General features: G+C 41.8%; 5 protein-coding genes across 5 annotated transcripts in view; 2 read left to right on the forward strand and 3 right to left on the reverse strand.

The window, feature by feature from the left end:
* The window catches only part of LOC118429495, a 12,337-nt gene extending 7,390 nt beyond the window's left edge, over positions 1-4,947 (reverse strand). Inside the window, exons 1-7 of the mRNA XM_035839995.1 lie at positions 4,824-4,947; positions 3,536-3,647; positions 2,963-3,033; positions 1,580-1,799; positions 1,211-1,246; positions 931-1,008; positions 358-489 (exon numbers count right to left, since the gene is read on the reverse strand). Coding sequence (XP_035695888.1) covers positions 358-489; positions 931-1,008; positions 1,211-1,246; positions 1,580-1,799; positions 2,963-3,033; positions 3,536-3,647; positions 4,824-4,897 — 723 coding nt within the window. The 5' untranslated portion in view covers positions 4,898-4,947. The remainder of the gene's footprint in view (positions 1-357; positions 490-930; positions 1,009-1,210; positions 1,247-1,579; positions 1,800-2,962; positions 3,034-3,535; positions 3,648-4,823) is intronic.
* Positions 4,948-5,728: 781 nt separating this feature from the next.
* Positions 5,729-7,374, forward strand: LOC118428910 (THUMP domain-containing protein 1-like). Its single transcript, XM_035839198.1, has 2 exons — positions 5,729-6,076; positions 6,469-7,374. The coding sequence occupies exons 1-2, from the start codon at positions 5,741-5,743 to the stop codon at positions 7,165-7,167; spliced, it is 1,035 nt and encodes a 344-aa protein (XP_035695091.1). The 5' UTR covers positions 5,729-5,740; the 3' UTR covers positions 7,168-7,374.
* A 717-nt stretch (positions 7,375-8,091) lies between these two features.
* Positions 8,092-11,484, reverse strand: LOC118428638. The gene is made up of 7 exons (XM_035838745.1): positions 11,473-11,484; positions 11,268-11,409; positions 10,775-10,968; positions 10,130-10,318; positions 9,656-9,731; positions 9,260-9,309; positions 8,092-8,553 (listed from the first exon to the last, which is right to left on the reverse strand). Exons 1-7 carry the CDS (start codon positions 11,482-11,484, stop codon positions 8,449-8,451), a joined length of 768 nt encoding a protein of 255 aa, XP_035694638.1. The 3' UTR covers positions 8,092-8,448.
* A 423-nt stretch (positions 11,485-11,907) lies between these two features.
* LOC118428911 (desumoylating isopeptidase 1-like) lies at positions 11,908-14,558 on the reverse strand. Its single transcript, XM_035839199.1, has 6 exons — positions 14,338-14,558; positions 13,922-13,943; positions 13,745-13,814; positions 13,394-13,503; positions 12,828-12,950; positions 11,908-12,214 (listed from the first exon to the last, which is right to left on the reverse strand). The coding sequence occupies exons 1-6, from the start codon at positions 14,414-14,416 to the stop codon at positions 11,923-11,925; spliced, it is 696 nt and encodes a 231-aa protein (XP_035695092.1). The 5' UTR covers positions 14,417-14,558; the 3' UTR covers positions 11,908-11,922.
* Positions 14,559-14,916: 358 nt separating this feature from the next.
* LOC118428639 (HMG domain-containing protein 4-like) overlaps positions 14,917-17,261 on the forward strand; it is a 4,586-nt gene continuing 2,241 nt past the window's right edge. The window contains exons 1-4 of the mRNA XM_035838746.1: positions 14,917-15,150; positions 15,464-16,178; positions 16,608-16,855; positions 17,045-17,120. Of these exons, the coding sequence (XP_035694639.1) occupies positions 14,932-15,150; positions 15,464-16,178; positions 16,608-16,855; positions 17,045-17,120 (1,258 nt within the window). The 5' untranslated portion in view covers positions 14,917-14,931. The remainder of the gene's footprint in view (positions 15,151-15,463; positions 16,179-16,607; positions 16,856-17,044; positions 17,121-17,261) is intronic.

The raw sequence follows: 17,261 nt of genomic DNA on the forward strand, positions 1-17,261 counted from the left end.
CACTGTTAGTACATATACTATGCTGTTCTGCTATTTATGCTGCCAAAGTTACTATATTACATACAGTAGAAGCCGTTTAATTGCACACCCCATTTGCCAGCACATTTCGTGCAATTATCTGGGTGGTGCAATAATGCAAATTTCATCAGCTGCATCCCACCACCACTGCATTTTGGGATTCCATGCAATTAACAGAATAATGTGGTAATCCATTTTGCAATTAACTAGCTTCTACTATATATCTAATAGGTGCATCTTAACATATTAAAGTGCTTAATACAATTAGTAGTCCAAACTGAGGACTTAGGGGTGTCTTCTCTGAGCTGAGCATGCATGAATGTTGACTCTGTTTCCTACCTTTTGTGGTGATGGTACAGTCCGGGCAGCTGGGTTCAGTGTGGTAATGGTCATGCCCTTGAGCTGGCGCGAACCAATAGTGATGGTTTTGGGGGTGGACAGGGTGTCCACAGGGGGTGATAAGGGTTTCCGCTGATGAAACAAAATCCAGACAAAACAGATAAACACCTTTTCATATAGAAATTCAAATACTTATACGTATATCAGATTCTATTTTGGAAACTGTTAAAGACTACAATGTCACTCTGAGTTGTTGGATTCTATAGAAACACTGCCAAGTAGTACTGAAAATATGGATCAATATCTATTAGGTCACTATGCTACCTACCAACTTACAAAGCTAACAAAACCCTTAGTGGAAGCAACCAGGGATATTATGCTGAAGCAACACATTATTTACTGTAATGATACTGACAGTTACACATGTACTTTGCTTTCACTCCATTACACATTAGACTTCAGTCACGTAAAAAAAGAGGTTTCTAAGTGTGTACCCAAGGTTGATGGCTATAGAAACAGAAGGTAGAATTTTAAAGCTTTTGTCACTACAAAAGTCTACAGAGCAGTGTGTACCTGAGTCCTGGCTGTGTCGTTGATCATAGTGATGGTCATTCCTCCTGGTTTGACACTGACTGCTGGTTCTGTCTTCAGCTAACAAACACAAGTACAAGTCATTAACCATAGTGATGGTCATTCCTCCTGATTACACATTGACTTCAAGTAATAAAAACAATGAGAAGTTTAGTCTTTGCTACTTAGTCTATTTTTGCGAGTTTCATGTTGATCAAAAGAATGAGGAGTAGATTAATGGCAGGAAACAAGCGTACATATCTTTAACAAGCAGCATTCTTACCTTTTTTGGAGGACTTGGACTTCCAAAGCCTGGAATCTGTGTACAAAAAAATGCTGATATTACTTACACATTCATTGACGTTAAGAAAATGTAGAACAGTCCGAATTTTCAGTGGTTCAATGCTATCTAATTGCATGTATCTGAAATGGCCCAGCTCTTACATACCAGCAGAAGGCGTAATACTTTGTATAAGAAAGATTTGTGAGCAGTAAGTTTTAAGAGCAATCATTTTTATGTATGGAACTAACTGTCATACTGTCTTAGCTTCATAAACTTAATGAAACTTTCAAAACAAACTGGAAGAGATCAAGAAACAGTTTTTTTTTGTCAAGTGAACTTTGATTGGTTTTTGTGACAGATAGTACCCACCGTCATTGTGAGGTTGCCGTTTTTCTGTTTGACGCTGGTGGAGGCGCCCCCCTCCCCACCCAGGTCACCTGACTTCCTCTTCAGCTGCAGCATCTGTCGGGCATCCTTCACCACGGGCGAGGCCGGCTTCAACCGTTCCCGGGCGTCGCCTATCGTCACGGTAACCAGCTGCTTCTCCTGCTTCTTCTGCTGAAGTTTTTGCCGAGCGTCCACGGGTTGTCTGGGATAGCGAGAGAGAAAGGTTTTATACACAACTCTCAAGTAAATTAGCCTGGGTACCATCCGGATAGTAGTTCGCTACTAGTACATGTACTATGTTCGCTTCTGCTATCCGTTTGGAGACCTTCACATTAAAACTGTTTGGTGCTAACAGCAGTTAATGAGTGAAGCAAGGAATGGGTTCTACAGCGTTTGTTTGATGACAACAGGCCTCCCACAAACACCTATTCGAACGAGCACTTGAACCCATTCCATAATTCGCTCATGTGTAGGGACCATTCTACGCCTGCATCCAAAATTTGGACGATTCCAGGCGTTACGATGGTCCGCATTCCCAGACGGAAGCACAGAGAAGCGACTGTAGAGCTAGAAGCGACGGTATATAGTATATAATGAACGCCGGAGAGAACTACTTTCCGATTGGTACCCAGGCTGCAAGTTAATGATTCTGTTGGGCACAAAATACCAAGTGGATCTGCACTTTTGTGCATCCAAATTCAAAATTGGAGCTGTGCTTTTTCATTGTGGGAACATCAAGACTTTTTGTGTAGATAGATGGATGGACATTATACATTACCAGTTTGGGGTTATCTTAAAGGGACCATCATGGCAAATGCCAATCAAAACTTGACTGAAGTGAAATAATCATAATAAGACAGATGATGATGAATCTTATGTTTTGGAATTTCCCAATTGAAAGAAAACTTCCCTAACAAGTAGAATGGAAAGCAGAACAGTATAAATCTAGACTTTTTGTTTGTCTGTGTTGCATTCTTGCAGTTTCCTTTCACCTTCCATCTGCTCCTCCTAGCCTCTTGTAACCTATGCAGCCTACATTAATGCTGTTTGTTGTAGATTCCACAGACATGTATAGCCTGTTGTAGCCTAGTAGCCCACATTTGCTTCTCATTACTTAGATTTCGACCTCTGACCTCCCATAGAATGTTACTTACTTTTAAGCTTCCGTAGTATTTTATTTCGCATTTCTCTAATACCATTTGTACATACCATTTTATGTAAATTTGTCTTGTACCACAGACTGTAATTTTATGTTATTTGTAGACCTATGGTATCAGCTGTGCTGCCTATAGGTCTGTGTAATGTACTCGTCGCATTTTGAATAAATAAAAAAAAACACTGGAGACGAAACCTAGCCCCACAAACCTCTGCTGCTGTAGCTTCTCCCGAGCATCAACCGGAGACTTTGCCTGGAGCTTCTGACGGGCATCAACAACCTGGAGGGGACATATGGGCAGAGGTTAGACTTAGAGATGGTTTTGAGCTTAGGTAGTTTTAGAGGATTGTTTTACTAGTCACATACAAGTCAATACAAGCTGGAAGTGAAACTTTCACTAACTCACTCACACTAACAAATATGCACAAGCAAACAGACTAGGGGTAGTACCAAGGACATTATGAGACTCACACAAACACTCACTAAAAGTAAAACTCACCGTTCTAATTCACTCACTCACTTACTCGCCCACTGACTCACTCATTCAACTTCAGTGGATTGTGGACAATGAGGTACTGCTGTATGCTACTACTATTACATATATGACACATACAGTTGCAGAGGGTGTGAAATAGTATTCTCCAAGCAGACAAGCAGAGGTTGGGTCACAGAGATAGAAGTGGTCAGGATTTTTACTGGCTCCTTCCCACAGTAAAAATCCAGAATCCACTACTATTTCCATGACTCAACCTCTGCTTGGAGAAAAATTAAACAGCACATACTTTTGGTGTGTTGAGTTTCTGCCTGGCATCGAAGGGTTGTGGTCGGGTTGCCTTGGTTGCCTGGTAACTGCCACGCCCCTGAGCTGGTCTGGAAGGCTGACCTCGACCGCCCCTTCAGGGGAAAACAAGAGTAATGCTTTAACATGCAGCAGGTCACTTTTCAATTATCATTTTGGAGACCTTGAAATCCTTTTTTCTGCATACCTGCACTGGTGCACGTAATATTGAAAATTACCTGCACCAGACAAATTTTACCTGCACCACTCTGAATTTAGGAACTATGGATCATTCTATGGACATTTCTGTTTTATACCCAGTACATGGACCAGTGCAGGTAAGGTGCAGGCAGACACCAGAAATACCTGCACAGCTCCAGTCCAATTTTACTAAGCTGCATATGCAGGTGGTATTTCGAGCCCTGCATGTGAAGCTATTGCTTCGTGGTACTTGGTCATCATTTCAACTTTTCAAGGAGTTTATTTTACATGTGGCGCAAGTGGTAACGCAATCCCGCTGCTTGGCCATCTGGATCCAATTCTGTGAATCTGTGGGCCTGAGTTCGTTCCCAGGTCGGCTCAGCTCGGACACATTGTGAGGCATTGCATTCGTCTTTTGGATGAGACTTAAAACGGGGGTCTCACGTTGACAGTAATATGAAATTCAAAATGTCCCTTTTCATTGTAAATGCCTTCTATTTCTCTATTGTGAAGAAATGAATATATAATGTTAATATAACAATGTATGGACGTCTTAAGCTTGAAACATAGCTATTTTAGTTATTTTAGCATGTTTTCCTATATAGTATTTTTCACTACATGTAGGTGACAGAATATAACTGTTTCTTTATCATTCTCCCTATACACACAAGCTACCCTCTACCCCTGTGAAGACTGCAATTTCTGATGGGGCAGATCTAGAAGAAAACACATATTAAAACACGGCCAGTTGTTCATGTCAATAAAATTGATTCAAAAGTGTTGTTAATTGATTCAAACATGTATGCACCAAAGCTAAAAGCTGCAAAATTACACAGTATCTTCAAATGCAAAAATAAAGGCACAAACTAGGGTAAAATTCATACCCACTTAAAATGAATGCCGTGAGCAAGGACGAGGAAATATAATATTTTTGAGTCAACTTTCGGTCCTAAAAATTTTCACCCTTAACTGAGCCCTCCCTTTACATGCAAATTTTTCAACTTCTCCACCAAGAAATACGCTCGCAAAACGACCCCGACCTAGCTAAACATTTTCTACAGAATGTTGTGAAAGTTGTGAGCGAGTCTAACCTGCCCCGGCCCCGTCCTGACGACCCAAAGCGCGGGTTTCTGATGATGATGTCGTCCAAAGATCTGTCCGCCATGTTGGACTGTCTTCACTAAACACGCAGGCTCAGGGAACAGGGCATACCACTGTTTAATGAGGGAGGTCAATTTATAGAAATTAGTAGAGAACATTTTAGTTTATTTACTTGTATTCAACCATTCATTTATTGAAAAAAATATATTGATTTCATCATTTATAAATCTCATTCTTTTTTAAGAACTTTCACTCAAATATTTGTCTTCAAATAAGCTATTTCAGTAATACAATCCCCATTTACTGAATGGTATATCCTCATTTCTTTTCTGCATGTGTCGTACTGAGACAACTGAGGTCCTTGTTTGTATCGTCTAGAAACTGCTTTTCTCAGCCAAATAAGGCATTGACTTCATTCAGGTGAGTTCTTGGGATGTAGGTGTCAATACTTTGTCTGATTCATTTCTGCACAATACGTATAGACGTGTATTATTACCATGGAAGAGGCCAGGAAAAGTGCGTGCAAGTTCCGAAGTGAATGCCCCCCTCCCACGCTTCTCACAGCAACTCGTTCGTTAAAAAAACCTCCTTGGTTGAGGAAGCTATTAAACCTCCTGAGAGCAAGCGCATTTAAGCCTCGGGTGGCAGAATTCAATATGAACTGGGAAAATTCAATATGTGTGGGTTAATATTCATATTGATACACGAACTCTAGATGCTTTTTGTGTTGGTCATTTTAGAGAAACGTGAAAACAAACGTTACACCAGTTTCACTTCACACTGCATATTTGGTACTAGTAGATGAAGAAGTTAGCTTCCCCTCATGATAGTAGAATTTGTGTCTTTTCTCTTGCATGTTTCGTTTAAAACTTGCATCTACCTGTTTTTCCAGATCAGACAGACCGAGATGGCGGACAGGAAACGTAAGAAGGGTTACTGGCGCGGCGCGAGGAAGCGTCAGCGGATGAGCTTGGAGGTCGGCATGAAGGGCATTCTCATCACCTGCAACAAGAACGAGAAGGCCTGCGTCCGCGAGGCCTACAACCTCCTCAACGAGTACGCAGACCAGATGTATGGCCCCGAAATCACACCCTCAGATTCGGGCTCCGAATCTGAGGAGGAGGATGTGGAGGCCGCGCTCGCTAAGGAAGTGGCGCAGATGAAGGAAAAGTCTGGGAAGGACAAGCGGAGGTTCCAGGCAATGGACAGCGGCGCCAACAATGTGGTCTTCATCCAGTCCCAGGTGAAAGGCGACCATTACGCAGGCGTGGAATTTTATGGCATTCAACTTGATTTGCTAAAAAAAGCCCTTTCCTTTGAAAATGTTGGCATTTTTGAGCTGGAAATTACAGGTTTTGGCTATTTCATTTTTTGACAAAAACAAGGCTTTTAGCTATGTTTGGGGTGTCCTGGGCAGTCTAAGATATATGTTTGCTGTCCTCCCTCAGTAGGTCAAGGTCACCAGAGTTCGTTCTGCTGCGATGTTGACATTTGCACCATTCGGAAATGAGCGAAACTTTCTAGACAGACAATATAGAAGTCAGACCAAGTCAGACTTTGCTGTCAATGTGAGTTTACCACCGACTAAACCTCGGGTAGGTGACTTTTGACACCCCTTTTCTTTTCACCTTGCAGCTGGAGAGTCCCGACAAGCTCGTCCACCATATTCTGGACGACATCAACGCGTCTAAGAAGTTCAAGACGCGGAACGTCTTGAGGATGATACCCGTGATGTCTGCCTGTAAGGCTTACCTGGAGAATGTGAAGAAATCTGCCGAGGAGATGTTCCCCAAGTTCTTCTCCGGTGAAGACAACCCAAGCTACGCCATCGTGTTCAAGACAAGGAACAGCGGGACCATGAAACGTGACGAGGTCATCAAAGCGCTGGCGGGGGTCGTGTCGGAGGTCAACCCGGCGTGCAAAGTGAACTTGAACTCTCCTGACCTCGCTATCGTGATCGAGGTGATCCGGACAGTCTGCTGCATGAGTGTGCTCAAGGACTACTTTCTCCTGAAGAAGTACAACATCCATTCCATTGTGGAGGGGACCAAAGATGACCCCAAGCCTCGAGAGGTCAAAGATCAGGGGGCTCCGAAAGGTGACCTTGAAGCTGCAAATGGGTCAGATGGTCAGGAGGACAAAGGTGACGTCAAAGTGCAAGAGACAAAGGCTGAAGGTGACAGTGGAGCATCTGATAAGAATAACTCGGGGGTTAAAGTTAAAGATGATGTGCCAGTAGTAGACAATGATGTCACAAGTCAAGGGTCAAAGGTTGTAGAAACTGATGCAGAGGGGCAGCAGACGAACAAAGAAGTGGAAGCAACAAAAGAGTAGTAAGCTAGGTTGATCATGGAGAGGGTTGAACAAATTAAGGCCGCTTGATCATAAATGACATATCTTTGTTTGTCAACTATGGTAAAACTTTGGTTAGCTCAATAAGATTTTATCCTGGCTAGTTTGAAATTTAGAAAACTTGTTTACATCTGTAAGTGAATTTTTCAATGGTTTTTGGAGAGGTGTCTAGGCAAAGAATTAAACAAATCTATGTTTAGTGAGAATACCTGGATATTATTGGTAAGGTATGGATGATTGTTATGTATTTGGTCATAATTGAAACATAACATATCTTAGAAATAATGTTGAACTTGATAACAGACATCTTCTTAGTTATCATGATTGTCCTGCCAAGCCTGTACTGGTACAGCAAGAAAAATGTAATGCTTGAATCCTTACTGTCTTACATGTCAAGTAAGGAAATTTCAACATCTTGCTTTAAAAAAATAAAACGATAAAATATCTGCACATTGTCATCAGTTAAGTTTGTCTGAGGTTTGCTGACTTGGTACATAACTGTATATTATAGTATTAGCTCTGTAACTACTCTGTATGAATAGAACACAACAAACAGTAAGGAAAGTGACAAATATGTCCAAAAAAGTTTCTTTAATCAGAATAGTCATGTCCAAAGTATTCATATTGATGTCAAATATCTAACTCTTATTACATTCACTTTCAAATTCCTCAAAATTCAATATTAGCAGATATTCCTAACAATTGCAGTTACATGTATGTAGATCATTGATGTACAGAGGCAAATTAGACGCCATGGACTTTTCTATGAATCATTTTTGCATGCTGGGAAAAACTAAAAACCCTGGGTAGAGTAGTTGTCATGACAATATAGTTCAGGCCAGACACAATTATACGTCATAAATAATACATTAGTTGAAATATTCAGGAGCAGCATCAAAATATCTTCAATCAGTGAGTAAGAAAGACTTGATGGAAGTTGATGCTGTTTGAAATATGTGACTCTATAGAGGATTTCTTACAGTATCCAAGTAGCTTGCATTCTTCATCAGCCTGTATGGACCTTCTATGCGACTGAGTTTTCTACAGCTTTTGGTGCTGATTTGTGCTGCCAAAAGCTGCACATAAAACTTCCAGCCTACAAGGTCTGCACAGGAGGTTTACCAAACCCTCCACTGTTTTGTGACCACCACATTTGACAAAGAATGGTAGATGCCACTCCAGAGCCTCTCAAGCTTACACCCTTATGTCCAGAGTATCAGTTTGATTTCCTAATTACTTTAAAAAATTGCAGCATAGTTCTATCTAGGAGACAAGTTGCTGGTACTGATGACACAATGTCTTCAGTCTGTCGGACTGTGAGGAGTAGGGACTCAGGTCCACACCAATGGCCTGGGCAAGTCCACTGACCTGGAGAGGGGTAGAAATATATTGATAGCAGACTTCCTTCCTCTGACAGCCAGTTTTCAGAAATGCGTGTGCGCAGGGCTAATGTCAAAGCAGATATTAGAAGGTATGCCAAATAGCTGTAACTCAAGCAACTGGACGTTTTAGATAACATCTGAAGAGATTGATCTGGTTGGAGAGCAGATTTTTGTATCCTAACGATTAATTGTTATGTAAAAGCCAATGTTTAAGGAGTCCAAAGGAAACAACTGTAAGACAAGTTTAGACAATGATGATTGAATTGGATGTTATTTGAAACGTCTAATCATTTCCATAATCATATCCAGTTGCTTAAGTGTCTGCTATTTGGCTATCTTTTTTGAATGTCTAACCTTCATGTACGAAGGCTGTTACAAAAAATTTACGTAAGAATTTAATATGGTTACAGATTTCCCAGATAGGAGTTACTCAAACACTTGCATATGACACTGTCAGAGACAGTGACACTGATAGTGGATGCTATCTAAAACGTCTGACCGCCCAAATCATGTACAGTTGCTTGTGAGTAACTGCTATTTGGCGTATGTTATTACCTGGATGTCAAGCCTTCATCGACATATTGCTACAGATTGAAACTGGATCATTTGTATTTCAGAAAATGTTTTGTAAAATGTATATCCCAGTAGGCAGTTTACAGCTCGACAGTCAGTGTTTAAACTCTTAACCTTACCTGAGTGAATGATGTCATCAACTGGACAAGTGAAGACAAACTTCGAAATGCTGAAATATTTAGAAAATAACAACATGATTGACAAATTGCACAGACCATTTGAAAGTTTATTATGTTTGTTTTATTTGGATCTCCATTAGTGTTAACGTTACATACAGTTTCACTATTCTTCCTGGAGTCTGTAACAAAATCTATACAATTTGTTTTGATCTTCCACAAGACAAATAAAAGAAAACTACCAAATTGAATATGGAATTGGTCTCTTTAACATATATTATAACCTATAAGTAGTAACCTCTAAAAGTACCACATCGAATACGAAGAAAATATGACAGTTGGGAAATCAGAATAAGCACAACAAAGTCAAATCTGGATCAAAGAAGAACCATTTCTCACCTTCAGGTTCGGGTACAGTTTCCCCCAAACATTGCAGCAGGGCACTGGCTAACTCTACTGCACTGTCTTCTGTTACCTGGGGTTAAAATAATAGGACACACTTAAATAGTGCTGGTTTAAATATTTCTACATGTCATCTGTTACCAGGGTAGCCAAAAATTTGCCCCAGTTGACTACCAGATACCGTGGGTACCCCCCAAGGTGTTCCCCACGGGTAGGTCACATACCGGTATACAGTATCTATTTGTTACCGGGTCCCGGGTTCATTTTAACCCGATGCCGGCCGGACTCAAAAGTACCCTGGGAGCTGCAAGGTGTGCCACGGGGCCACTTAGGGGGTCACATCTGACAGTGCCAAAAAAAGCCTGTGAAATGTCCAGCAGGGCCCCTTTGTCCAATTGGGACCTACAGTAAGTCTGACCTGTGAAGACATAATGAGCAGAATACATGTGCAGCAGGTTGTTAAAAGCTCACCTGCCCCAGGCATAGGTTATACACCAACACTGTGGCGTTTTTCCTGAGATCTGCCTCCTCTGACAGCAGCCCTGTCACCGTCGCCTTGACAACCACCTGTTGATTGACAACCTGCTCCCCTCCCATTGGTCCCTGCTCGGTCCTCAGTAACCAACCATGGCTCCCCTGGTCACTGCAGATGTTGGATAACTACAGGAGAAGAAATCATGTTATATTTAGAATTAGAAAAGAAACATTTGATGTACACACAGAATAAATGTAATGCACTTATTTGTCATAGATATTTATATATATATAGATAAAATGGCATGGTCAGTTATCACATAATCTTGAGTGTATCATTCACAAAATCTATTCTTTCATAGAGTGACAAAAGGGTGAAAACATGACAGGCTGCACATGAATTCATCCTTTTCAAAGCCCAATAGATGTTCACAACCCCCCAACTTTTTCCCTCAACGAATTTTAGAGAGAGAGAAAGAAAGATAATTTGTCCTAATTTCAGTGTGTTCTGTTGTCCTTTAAACCATACTTTTACATCTTACATCATATTCCAATCATAAATTCAAGTTTTTCACATAAGTCTAATTTGGTTACTGTACATTATACCTCAACAATCCCCGTGCAGCGAAAAGACATCCTTACCATTTTTGTAGTAGCAACTTGCAACGTCAGTGGTTGGATGGTGTCAAATCTGTGTAGGAAGAGTACAATAGAACTGTGTATGTCTGCACTAAGCAGCGCCCCCTGTACTTCAGGCCTTGTCACTGCAGCTTGTAGAGCCTGGACCACCTGGAGTTTGGCTTCTTGAGGCAACGTTTCACTCACAAGGCTCCTTCCTATAGAAGAGGAAAATTTGTTTCTTTGGCTACATCATCTTAAACCTTGCTTTTGATGGATATGGAACAAAGTTACAACTGTCAAACAAAAAATAACTGCCCAAGCCAATCACATCGTACTGTGAGGAATTCTAATAAAGGAATAAAGAAATAAAGACAGAAATGTAATATATAACAAGCCTCTAAAAAGGTGTATGGTTTACCCTTAACAGGGTAGCCTACGTATGAGACTTTCTGGCACTATGCGACCTGGCGCTACAGGAGTTTGGGCACTTACAAGAAGAGGAAGTAAGACATACCCAGTATTCTGACTGCCTCTCCGTTAAACTGAACCCCATTCTGGTTCTGTAGGAAGTCACAGAACTGTTGCAGACTTGTCCTCTCTGTCTCTGTAAGGCTGGGCAAAACTTTCTCCCTCAGGCTAGCAGCAATGTCTGCAATCTGTACAGGAACATAGTAAAGTAGAAGGGAAAAGGTGATATATCAAAGATAGTTTCAGCAAACATGACTGAGCATGTCAAATAACGAACTGTTCAATGTTATAATCCTCTCTGTCTCAGTAAAACTGGGCATAACTTTCTCTCTCAGGTAAGCAGCAACATCTGCAATCTGTACAGGAACAAAAGTAGAAGGGAAAAGGTGATATGTCAAAGATGGCACAGTAGTTAGCAGTGTTGGGCTTGTGAACTGACAGCATGATATGGCGTGGGTTTTAATTCCAAGACCTAGGAGATGGTTTCTACTCGCCTCTTACAACAGGCTGACAAGGTGTTGATGTCTTGTGATGTTCCTTACCTTCACATCTTTCAGAACGATAGCTTCTCTGTCTCCTTTCCTGGCAGTGTGTTTTGCTGGAGTGGACTGAGACTGTCCTGAGCTGCTCTGTGGAGCTGACTGGGTCTGTTCAGAGTGGCTCTTTAATCTTTAAATCAAGCCCTCACATCTACATGAAAGCTAGCTAAGGTGTTGATGTCTCGCAATGTTCCTTACCTTCACATCTTTCAGAATGATAGCCTCTCTGTCTCCTTTCCTTGCGCTGTGTTTTGCTGGAGTTGATTGTGGCTGAGTTTGCCCGGAGCTGCTCTGTGGAGCTGACTGAGTCTGTCTGGAGTTGCTCTGCGGAGTCCACGGTGAGCTGCTTGCCGGCTCCCGTACCCGCCATGATGGCGGACCCCCCACGGGCTGCCCTCCCCCCGGGCTCACTGACATGGACTCAATCATGGGCCGGATCATCTGCCCAAAGGGACTGAGAAACAACAAAAATAACATGAAAAAAATGAATATTTGCAAACTTTACCTTACATTTTAATTCAACTGCAGGAACAACTGCAGAATGTGCCCTATCACATGTAGCAAAATGTTCAGCTGATCCTTTGGATTGCCTTGAGTCCTGTTTGCTTGTTTGTTTGTTTAGATCTATATTAGACTTTCCTGTTCTGTTTTTTAGTCTTACAAACAAACAAACAGTTGAGTAGGGTCTCTATTTCTATCTCTATATATTACTGAACAAGGCCCTCTTCTAAAACATAACATTTAGTTCAGGTGCGCAGTTTGATGCAGCCAGTGAAGTGGTGCTAAAAGAAAAATAAATGCAAATTGTAAGCCAACAAAAGAAAATAAATTTGTGGGTGATCTATTTACATCACAGTGCCTTCATCGTGATTAATATTTGGAGATTGGGATGACCCATGTATTGGGCCTGCCCCAACTTAAAACTGTCAAGTGAAGGGGTAGAATAGAATAGAGGTGAAAAGGTGTGTGGGTAGTCTATTCCAATAAATGGCAGTCTTTGGGAAAAAGCTAGATCTGTATGTGTCTGTCCTGGTGGCAAGTGTGTTATATCGTAGTGAGTGACTCACGTAGACAGGACCTCGTTGGGCAGGTTGGTGATGTTAGCTGGGACATCGTTCCCTGTCAGGAACTGGGCAACCTCCGAGCTGAAGTTGTTACAGTTGTGCTGCAGGAGGTGGTACGTCTCTCCGCTGTAATCAATCAATCAACCAGTCAATCAATCAATCAGTCAATCAATCAATCAGTCAATCAATCAATCAATCAACCAATCAATCAATCAGTCAATCAATCTGTCAGTCCCAAATGATCAATCAAATGATCAATCAGTCAATCACTTTATCCTGCTGTGGAAGGTGGTAATCTATTCACTGTAATCAATCCATCAATCAATGAAGAGCTTCCACTGCCCATGACAGAGAAGTACATTTACAGCCAGGTTCCTCATACCGGGGAAATTCCCCTAGCTGTTTTCATTGTGCAATGAACAGTGGACCAAGGCTTAACGTCCCATCCTAAGGACTGCAACACTTTCCTGTAGCGTGCATGGCAGGTGAGTGACACAGCCGGGATCGAACTCACAGAAAGTCATGGCCACGAACGATTCCTAACTCACCGGACTACACACAGTACATACCTGAATGAGGAAGATCCCAGCTCCGACAGGTAGTCCATGAAGATCTCGCGAGTGATCTGTGTGACCCCGAGGTCATGCACGGAATCTGGGGGTCCCAGGATCGTACCACCCTGCACGGGGGGAAATGAAGTAAAATTATTGATGAATGGATGCTGAAGAAAGTCTTAAGTTCTGACTTGGAAATTGAACAATTAAGATAAATCACCAAAGGCTATTTGTTCTTTAGAATTTGAAATCTTAGAATTGCTTGAAATAAAAACCATTCATCTCTTTGTCCATCTGTTCATTCATTCATCTGGAAATTGGATTTTGATGAATGATTTCAAGCAGCAAAGAAGAAATGATCCCTACCGGAGCGCACGACTCTATCCCTCCTCCTCCAAAAAAGAACTCCTCCTCAAATACAACGATCGCTGTGTGCCTGGGGTAGGAGGTAGACATATTAGTTATACAGTATTCATGGTATGGACAGTTGACAAGAAATTTTCAAAGGTGCTTTGTTCTAAGTAAAAAAAAAAGTTGACTCACCAAATGCCGTCAATCTGCCTTCCTGTGATGTTGGAAATAAAAGAAAAATCAGATACAGTACACCAAATATGGCTTTAATCAATCAATCAATCAATCAATTAACCAATCAATCAAATCAAATTGAGTGACAACATTTAATCAATATCATTTTATTTAATCAATATCATTATATTAATTTGCAAAATAACGTTCCTCCCATAGACAATAGAAAGAACAAGCGAAATACAATACATTTAAAGTATCAATTAACAACAACTTCAAAGTCCATATTGCTTTTTTTTTGCGCCATATTGCTTTTTTTGCTATCGAAACACAATTTTTGCAAACTCATCTCCTACTCATGGTCATACGCATACTAGTAAATTATTGGTCACAATAATGCTCCAGGGTGGGAGGGGGGCGGAATGACAGCTCACCCAACAGCGGCAGGGACATACTCCTCGCCATTCCCCTGGATAGGTCATACACGTACAGCTTTACCGGACTCCCCGACATCTTTCCGAGTGGAAATCGGAACAGAAAACCCACAAAAACTACTCCGAAATCGCCGTAAACACAGAACGGCTATGGAAAGTGCCGGCACTTCCGTGATCTGGCAAAAAATAGACCTCAGTCATAACATCTGACGTAATCATCATCTAAGCCAATCAGAAATCAAAATTTGGAGATAGGGACAAACTACTTCATTTTGGGGAGGCAACTTAAAATGTTCCTTTACAAAATAAGACATATATTCACCAATGAAATGAACCAAAGACAATATCTATGTAATTCTAAGAAATAATCATACATTGAAAACATATTTTTTGAGACGTTTAGCATGATAGCTTCTTTCAAAAGTACTTTTCTTTTCCTAATTTATTTCCCTGATTCACTGAGTGGTTCATCCAAAAGGTTAGAGGTCAGGGCTGGTCGCTCGATTTTATTTTCCGAAAAAAAAAAGGACAGAAAGAATCATTTCTGTCGTTTCATTTCCGTTCATAGCGCGCACATAGCTCCCGTGTGTAACCATGAGCGCCCGCGGACAGAAGAGGAAACCCTCCCGGTATCAGGATTACGAACTCGAGACTGACTACACCCCGAGTTCGAAGCGGGCGCACCATGAGGGGGAGGGGGGCGGCCCGCTGCTGGTGGCCTCTCCGGAGCCCTGGGCCGACGGTGGAAGGTCTCCCCGCGTAAGGAAGAAGTCTGCCAAGCTCCGAGACTCCGACAGGGAGACACACGTTACTGTAAGTTCAGTCAAATGTAGAAAAGGTAGACATTTAATCTGTATATTATGGTCACCGAAAATAAACAAGCAAATCAGAAAAAAACAAACACCTTGTCTACATGTTAACATTGCAGAGGCTATTTCTAGAAATACAATGCTAGTAATTTAATTTCTTCTTTGACTTCCAAATCATGCATTTGTCTTTTGGTTCACAGGTACCAATTTATACTTTAACTTAAGTTAGCCCCACTGTTAAAGTGGTTAACCACTAGTACTTGGCTAGGAGCTAAATAAACATAAATTTTATTGCCAAATTCGAACATTTTTTGCAGAGTCCTCAGAAATCCTCATCATCCAAGTCCAAGAAGCAGGACTCGCACAGCCTGCCGTCAGCTCACTACAGCCATGACCCGCCCCTGCACCTCAGCAGCACGCCAGGCTCCGCCTCCGGACACAAGAAGGACAAGAGCAGACACAAGAAGAGCAAGTTGGAGCCGCTGTACATCGACACCTCCGACATGCCGGATCCTGCGCCCAAGAAACACAGCAAGGGGTCCCACCACCATCACAAGCACGACAAGGAGAAGAAGTCTAAAAAATCTCATAGCTCGAAGGAGGAGGATCCGCTACACTCACCTGACGAGTCAGACGTACATGTGGAGGAGATGGAAGGAATAAAGCTCAAACTGATCCTGTCTCCCAAGGAGCGAGGAGCTGGGAGCAGCGAGGAAAAGGAGACCAAGGGTAAGAAGTCCGGAAGTCACAAGAAAGATAAGGAAGACTCGAGCCACAAGAAGGACAAGAAAAGCAAGTCTAAGGAACACAACGCCTCCAGTGAAGATGGGAAAACCAAGAAGAAGGAGAAGAAGAAGAAGAAAGAGAAGCACAAGTCAGGCGAAGAGTTGTCGTTTGAGTCTTCCATGGACGAATCTTACGGTGTCTCCCCTCCGTTCTCATTACCACAGTTTGGTAACTATGGGATGGGGATGGGGGAGGGAGAGGAGATGGGAGCAAAAGAGAAGATGAAGATAACACTCAAACTGGGAGGTAAGTGATAGAAATTTAAGTAACAGGTATCTTTATTCTTGAACTAGTTGAACTGTAAAATCCAACACAAAAATTGGACTCACCCAAATTTTCGATTGAACAGCAACGGTCTTTGTCATGAACAATCCACTGCTGTTGTAACGTCATGTTAAGCAGATACAACACTTGGGTGAAAATTTGGGTTAGTCCAATTTTTGTGTTGGATTTTACAGTTCAACTAGTTCAAGAATGACTTCTACCAACACAGATGAACTTTTAAGTTAGGTTCCTTTATTATTTGTGCAATGTTGCTGTAGTGGACCAATCTCATTCGCTTGGTGCGCAAACTTATTGTAGCTGCCAAATCCTTTAAGCTTTGTCCTCTTACGCAAGTATATAGCATATAACATGCTGTCCATCTTTATAAACTAAGCAATCCTGTATCTCCAGCTCCAGGTCCCAGGAAGGAGGAGGCGGTTTACTCCGGAGGTGTGCCGGAGTTTGAGGACCATCAGGAGCCCCAGCCGTTCGAGTTTCCTGCGTACGCCGTGGACGACACGGAAGTCTCCAGCCAGTCCGACAGCGCCCTGGCGAGTCCCGGGGAGACAAGACAGAAACAGAAGAAGGAGAAAAAGGAAAAGAAGGAGAAGAAAAAGAAAGAAAAGGCTCCAAAAGAGGAGAAGAAGCCAAGGAAGAAGGTGTGCATCTTTTTTTTTCTGTGTGGGAAATGCGTACTAGTAGTCTCATGGCATAGTTTTGGCAAGAACTTCTAAACATTATAAAAGGGCATTATATATTAAAATTAGGTTGTCATTCAGTTATTCTTAGTGTCAGAGTCAAATATATAAACTGTATAATTTCACATGATGACTACTTATTTGCCACAGAGTAAGCACCAGAGGCAGAAGGTAGTTGTAGAACTTGAAGCCAACCCTGGGATAGATTTTTCCATCAGTAGTAGAGGTTGGTAGAAGGTTATGTCAGATAAAAAGGGGACGACCGAACCTGACACTCAAGAAAGTTCTGGAGGAGGAGGTCGGTTTAAAGGGCTACAACTTGCTAGCCGCCATGCTAGATAGAAACGCTTGTCAGACATTGTAATGC

The sequence above is a fragment of the Branchiostoma floridae genome, chromosome 13 (genome assembly GCF_000003815.2).
Source record: "Branchiostoma floridae strain S238N-H82 chromosome 13, Bfl_VNyyK, whole genome shotgun sequence".
Taxonomy (NCBI): domain Eukaryota; kingdom Metazoa; phylum Chordata; class Leptocardii; order Amphioxiformes; family Branchiostomatidae; genus Branchiostoma; species Branchiostoma floridae.

Excerpts from the sequence above, each read along its gene's own strand:
- LOC118428638 (XM_035838745.1), bottom strand. Across the intron at positions 10,969-11,267 it reads AGAGGCAGTCAGAATACTGG|GAAGGAGCCTTGTGAGTGAA; the intron begins GTATGTCTTACT and ends CCTCTTCTATAG. Across the intron at positions 8,554-9,259 it reads TGATGACATCATTCACTCAG|GTCAGTGGACTTGCCCAGGC; the intron begins GTAAGGTTAAGA and ends ACCCCTCTCCAG.
- LOC118428910 (XM_035839198.1), top strand. The coding sequence starts at position 5,741 with ATGGCGGACAGGAAACGTAAGAAGGGTTACTGGCGCGGCGCGAGGAAG. Across the intron at positions 6,077-6,468 it reads TGGTCTTCATCCAGTCCCAG|CTGGAGAGTCCCGACAAGCT; the intron begins GTGAAAGGCGAC and ends TTCACCTTGCAG.
- LOC118428911 (XM_035839199.1), bottom strand. The coding sequence starts at position 14,416 with ATGTCGGGGAGTCCGGTAAAGCTGTACGTGTATGACCTATCCAGGGGA. Across the intron at positions 13,815-13,921 it reads AGGCAGATTGACGGCATTTG|GCACACAGCGATCGTTGTAT; the intron begins GTGAGTCAACTT and ends CTCCTACCCCAG. Across the intron at positions 12,951-13,393 it reads CTGGGATCTTCCTCATTCAG|CGGAGAGACGTACCACCTCC; the intron begins GTATGTACTGTG and ends GATTGATTACAG.